The sequence below is a fragment of the Nothoprocta perdicaria genome, unplaced genomic scaffold (genome assembly GCF_003342845.1).
Source record: "Nothoprocta perdicaria isolate Ctin4 unplaced genomic scaffold, notPer1 scaffold_178, whole genome shotgun sequence".
NCBI lineage: Eukaryota > Metazoa > Chordata > Aves > Tinamiformes > Tinamidae > Nothoprocta > Nothoprocta perdicaria.
The window spans coordinates 88845-95435 of NW_020454960.1; the positions used below are offsets into that span (position 1 = coordinate 88845).

Sequence of the window (6591 nt, forward strand, 5' to 3'; positions counted from 1 at the left end):
GCTTTCTGAAACCCTTGACTACAGAATGAGCTTACTTTCCTAAAGCGACATTAGCCACATTTCTAAATAAATGTGGATCTTCACACCCCAAAAACAACCTGCAGAAATGCCCATTGCTTGTTCTACTTGTGACTGATATAGAAATATTACATGTTAACTGCAGTATATGAACCTATTTTGGCCCCCASTGGTGTGTGCATGGCACATTTGAATTGGTATAATATTTCATTGAAACATTTTTTAATTTGAAGTCTTTTTCTTTAAAATTGGGGTGAAAAGAAATAACAATGCTGCTAACTCAAACTAAAATATATGTRCATTAAAATTACTGCTAATGCTTTGGCCAGAGTGACAGTTTCTGGTAGGATATTCTATAATAGAATTTCTTCATTTGCTTATTTAATTTTTTACATCTGTTGTTTAGGATAGATGACAGTCGGTTAGTTGTAATTAAAAAAGAATAAAAGGACTGTAGGATTTGACCTGTAACTACATATTCATGCAGAATATCAGCTTTGCTAATAAAACTGATTTAAACTGTACTAAAACCCTTCCTCCCCCACCAAAAAAGCCACATAGAAAGCTCACTGACAAAAAAAGAGAAAAGGAGAAAATCTGCAGCAATGTTTTCAACAATTTTCTTTCCAATAATGGTACATTTCAATAAAAAACGAGGTTACAAATTCCTTTTAAATTTTAATTTTAATTGAAGTTTGTTATGGTTGACTTTTGGAAAATTAGCATTCAAAAAAGGGGAATTGTACTTCCCATTTTTTGCTATTTTTTTAACTTTTACTCTCCCTGATTTTTATCATTATTCTTTTTTTATTCTGATTTCTTAATCCTTCCAGCTTTTCAGAATGTTCAAATGATAAACTGAATGAGAAAACAATTTTCAATACTGCATTTTTTTTCATTCTGAGGGGAGAAATCAAGTCCTCAAACACAGAAATGAGTAAAACTCTGAAACTGAAATGTATACTGCATTTTGATCTTCATCATAAAAAAGAAGCTGAAAAATGAAAACTATAAAACTAGATTGCTATACTGATCAGCTTCCTTTCTCAGGACTAGAAACTGGTTTTCCAGCCTGCTGCAACCTTAAAATATGGGGAATGTTTTGCTTTTGATTTCAATAGTTGCAATCAATAGTGAAAGCTATAGATAGATGAATAAACTGGTGCTCAGCTTTTCCCCTGTGTGTTTGTAGGTTTGAGTAAATGTGAATGCTGATGTTTTGCAGATGTGTGAAGCTGGAAATCACTTCATCAATGTAGCTTTAGCGCAACAAAATCATTCAGGTTTGTCTTTGCTCTTTCTCTGTTTAAGACTGAAGTGTGCTTAGCCTACATCTTTTGCTGATGTGAAGCAATTTATATGTCTGCATCCACAGAATAAAGATGAAATAGATATTATGTCATCAGTAAGAAACATTAGTGACACTCTGTTTCCAAAACTTGCAGCAAATTTATCTTAATTATAAACAGCTGCATTTTAAACAGGCATTTGAGCATAGGAGTTTCCGTATCGATTGACATCAAAGGATTCAATTTTAAATAAGTTTCAAATGTTTTAAGCTAATTTGCATGGTTTTGAGATACATGAGATACACCTGAAGCACTAGTGTACACACATATGTACAAATACTTAAACATAAACTCATGAATATCTACACAGACATCTAAGTGTGCATGTGTATGCTTTCAAAGACTGTGCCCAATGTGAATTCTTCAGCATATTTTATACCTTGAGAATCACAGTTACACCATATACACAAGAAAGTAAAATAAATTTTCAGATTTATTGCAATAATACGTGTTATTTCCCTTTACAACACCCTATTCAAGAAAATACTTCATCATGGTATCATCAGCTTTAGACAGGGAAGCAAGTTGCTATTCAGAAAGCATTTCGTGTACTGTGCTTAGCTTCCTTGTCACAATGGGTCTAATGTTTAAAGCAGCAATAGACAAATACATTTATTAACATGCTCAGTGTCTGTAAGTGTTAAACACAGGATTGTTGCCAAAACCTGAAAAACAAATGTTGCCTGTGTCACCTTCTGTAGGAGTATGATCAGAGATCAAGCTGTGTCCCCTGCCTGGCTTAATAAAACCATGGTTTTGTGTGTTTTCTGTTCTCTTTCATAAAGGAAGTAAACCCTGCTTTCCAAGTCCTACCTATAACCCTTTCACATGGCTCTTCCTGCTYGTATCCTGTCCGAACTATACGTACGAGGTATGTAATTTTCTGGGAATCATGTGCAGATTCCCAGAATCTCCATATTTCCAGGTCACTCCACACATCAGGCTACCTTTGCTATTTCAAAGCCTCCTTGTTCCCACCAGTACCTACAGGCTCCTCACTGATCCAAGCACTTTCCACCTATTTCTTCACCCTTTACGGAACTGTGTTGTCTCTTTCTAGCTAYATTTTCCCTCTCCCTTTTCCCACGTGGCTTCTTCCTACAGTGGAGCTTTGACTACAATTAATATTGCTTTTTTTCCTTTGCAACAGGTTGGGTCCTGGATTAGTTTCACAGTGATGACACAAACACTGCCAGGTGAGTTTGAAACTAAGTTGTTTGTGGAATTTGCCCCACATTTACAACATAGGAAATCTTGCTGTCTCGTTAGAGAGCTGCCAAGAGCACTTCTTTTGATCAAGACTGCTAGTTGTTAAATACCCTTGTTTCTTCAGTTTTCACAGTGTAATCAGAGTTTGAAATCTAATAAAAATGTATTTCCACATATAATTGATCATTTCTGATACAGGGAATTTTCATTGTAAACCTGGAAGACTACTTGTGAAGAGATAAGGAAAACAGATATGCTGAGTACTTGTGATGAGTAATGACACAGACAGGTTTCTGAGGGCATTTCCACTGTTGCATGTATCAGGAATCCACAACAACTGCCTGCCTAGTAGGGTTTGCAAATCTTACTTAAGATTTGCTTGCTTGCTTGCCACATAACCTGCATCTGTAGGGACCTAAATGTTCCTGCAAATGGGTCCCATGCGACTAACCTCAGCAAAACATTAGCTTTTTAAATATTTCCACATTAAAAAAAGGGAAACAAAAAGTTGTCCAAATGCTTTACAAGTGGGAGAAGGCAGGAATTTCAAATCTGGAGTCAAATACATTGTAAGAAGGAAAAAAAAAAAAGAGGGAGAGGATTTTGGGGCTTTTTGTTCTTTGGGGCCTGAAAGTTTGTTGTTGCAGGACTGTAGTACAGAAGCAGACAGCAACAACAGTAAGCTATTCTTGATGTGATTGCCTCAACCTACAGCTTGTCCAGACAGCAAATTAATGTTTCTGACCCCTCAGCACATAGTAAAGAAGAAACTGAAATGAATTTGCAGAATTTTCATAAGGACAGACAAAGAAAACAAATGTTCCTTTTTTTTGTTTGTTTTCTTTTCTTTTTTTATCAGTTGGCATTTTTGCTTTCCTGATGGTCATCCAGATGTGCCTGTGGGCCAGGAAGAAACACAAGCTCTATCTGAAGAGGTTTTATCCAGAGGTACGCAGAAAAGCGGCTATGATTCCTATCATCTTCTGAGYTCTTCACAAGACTTGGAGCCTGAATGTGTTGTTCAGTAACTGACTCTGAACATAAATGAGCCATTTTGTTCACTAATCAAAAGAAAGAGCGACTGGGTATCTTTTTCAGAAAATTAACAGATGAAAACAAAGAGCTTTTAATTAAGTGAAAAGAATATGGCTCTTGAATTCCTGTTTCCTGCTAAAAGATATGATTAAATTAGATTTTGTGTAATGGAGTTAACTAGGAAAGAACAAGAAAATTATTGCTGTTGAATGTTAGGATATTTAGCTACTGTAAATAAATACAGATTCTCTTAAAACTAACAGAGTACAGCTCACCTGCATGCGTTCAGGTCTTTTAAGGTGATTTTAAGGTTCAATGTTAGATGGTGCCTGGATACTAAATTCATTGCCTTTTGCAACAGATGTTTCGCAGCCTTATTTTTATTAAGCTGCACAGAAACAGCATGTTCTGCTTCAGCTCCTCTAAAGCATTACATCAAAGAACGACCGGTGTGCTRTTAATATAGTTCGGTACAGCTTTACAAGGTTTTTCTTTATTTCTTTTATAATTGAACCTGATAGCAAATTGTTCAATACAAATTGKCTTAAAGTGATCATCACAGAGAGGTCTGGTTTCTTTTACTTTCAAGGAGGCAGATCAGCCTCATCCTTGCAGGAGAGGCCCCTGTGTGAGGTGATTCCTGTCTTGCTGTTAATTTGCTAGGTGGCTTTGGATACATCATTTCCACCCAAAAAGAGCCCTCCACCCCCCATTTCCACACTGAACAGTTCTGCAAGCAGCAGAAGCCTTTCTGCAGCAAGCAGCATATTACGATCCTCAAGTTCAGTGCCCTGCCACACCTGGGCATTAATTGTGTCATCCCCTTGTTTAGAGGTTGCTCTCAGTGCTCTCGTTCATCTTTTATTGACAAAAACACTTTTCAGTCTCTGTCTGGATATTGCTGAGCAGCTTCTGCTCCCACTCCATTTGATCACTCATTGCTCTGGGCCRTTTTGCCAACAGAAATGGCACTATTATTTTAAGGTAGCTGTTTGTATTTCTTTCCAGAATTGTTTTTGCAAGTATTAATGCCTTSAGACCTGTATTTTAAGTCCAGTTTTCATTCTATGTCCATTGCATGTCTCTTCTCTCCCTTAGGCCAGCAAAAAAGCTTGCCCAAACAGCTTCAATCATTGGAGAAATAACCAAAGCAGAGAAGCAGGGCAGGTCTGGTCTGTTAAAGGCACTGTAATGATAGCACCACTCAAATGCTCTACTAAAGCTCATTTGCCCAATAAATTGGATTCATATCCCTTTTGACCGATCACGAGTGGTGTTCCCCAGGGGAACTAACATGTTGGGGACAGTCCTCTTTAATGTCTTTCTTTATCAACTATCTCAATGAGGAGATAAAGTGCACCCTCAGCAGGTTTGCAGATAGCAGCAAGCTGGGAGGAAGAGTTGATCTGTGTACATTTTGTATAATGGCAACAGTTGTAAAATCAGCAKTAGAGCAAACACTGGGTAAAGTTTTACAGCAGCCTCTGCAATAAATATGGCAGATATTTTAGGTTTCAGAGATACAGTGTGGAATAGCTGGAATTGCTCTGAAGTGTGTTAAATGGCTTTGCACATAGTGAATCCAACTGACTGCATCCACAGATCCCTCCATATACCTCTACCTTCCCTGATTTCCAGGGCAAGGACTATATGACGAGAATAGATCATCCATCTTCCTGGAAGGGGAGGACAAGTTTCACTTTCAAACATAAAGTATATTAAAATTGTCAGTTCTTGCTTGGATAAGTGTTTTAGGGACTTTGCTCTTGGAAGCCAGAGAAATCCCACTCTAAGATTGATATCACTGTATAAAAAGTTGATGATTTTAACTTCCTGATGGTTTTAACCCCAAGAACAAATACCTTTTGAAACRAACCCCAGTTTATTCACATAGACATTTTGATGGGAGAGTTTGTCATGACTCTCCCAAGTTTTTCACAGCCCTCAGCAAAAGGCAGGGTAGGGTCGCACRGCTACCAGATATCGTCACATTTTGGGGTCAGCAGGAAGCAGCCAACGCGTGACATGACCCAGCGTGTACAACCCGGCCCCCCTTTTGGCCACCCCACCATGGGGTCACCTCCCGAGCGTGGCTGAGGACCTCAGCATCGTGTACGGGGCATGAGGACTGCCCTGGCGCTGCCCCCAGCACAGCCTCTTGCTCCTGAGCTGTTGGGGAGCTGCTGCTCAGCCGAGACCGTATCCCAAACCTCTGGCCTCCCTGCTTGCATCCAGGAGCCTCTGTGCTGGACCTGCAGCTTGCCGCTGTGCTCCTGCTCTCATCCTCCACACGGGTAAGTCTCTCCTTTCCCAAAGACCAAGCCCAAGACTTGCAAATACAGGAAGCCCRACGCCTGCAGGTGCTCCAGGTGTTGGGAGAGTGAAGCAGACACTGGCAGATGCTGATGCGCACAACTTCACAGCCTACCTTTGGACACACAGTTAAGAGAACGCTTAAGACTCAGCCCTGTGCATGTATTATGTGACAGCCACATCTTCTTAGCTGATAGTGAGCACAGGGATTTCATCTTTCCATAGGGAAAGCAGAGCTCGAAAGGACAGTGCAGGTGGAAGCAGTGAATCAAGGCAGATGGTCAACCTCTTTTAAAGTTCCTATTATCCTCAAAATAGCTTGTACTTTCCATTAGTTGGTATAGGGAAGTGACTCTCAATTGGCTTTTGTCACACTACCAAGAGAGATATAGCAGCCTGATGTCAAAGTAGTTTTCTGAAAGAGATATTGCRATGATAGCTAAATAAAATAAAAAGCACAGAATGTGAAGACTTCTAAAATGCACTGTAAGAGGGGGAAAGGTATAGGAAAGCAAGAGACTATTTATCTATTTTAAAGATTTTAATGATTTAAAGATCTATTTTTATTTAAGCCCTGTTTTAACAAGGCCTGCTGAACTAAGAATTAATTCAAAGCACGGAGAATTTTCCAGCAAACCGATATTTTCTACATGATGTTTTATTGGCT

The 6591-nt window shown here is 39.0% G+C and overlaps 1 protein-coding gene across 1 annotated transcript in view; it reads left to right on the forward strand.

Annotated features, from left to right (window-relative positions):
• Positions 1-4163, forward strand: part of TECRL (trans-2,3-enoyl-CoA reductase like) — a 46164-nt gene extending 42001 nt beyond the window's left edge. The window contains exons 9-12 of the mRNA XM_026036437.1: positions 1244-1301; positions 2153-2238; positions 2518-2563; positions 3436-4163. Of these exons, the coding sequence (XP_025892222.1) occupies positions 1244-1301; positions 2153-2238; positions 2518-2563; positions 3436-3563 (318 nt within the window). The 3' untranslated portion in view covers positions 3564-4163. The remainder of the gene's footprint in view (positions 1-1243; positions 1302-2152; positions 2239-2517; positions 2564-3435) is intronic.
• The last annotated feature ends 2428 nt before the right edge of the window (positions 4164-6591 follow it).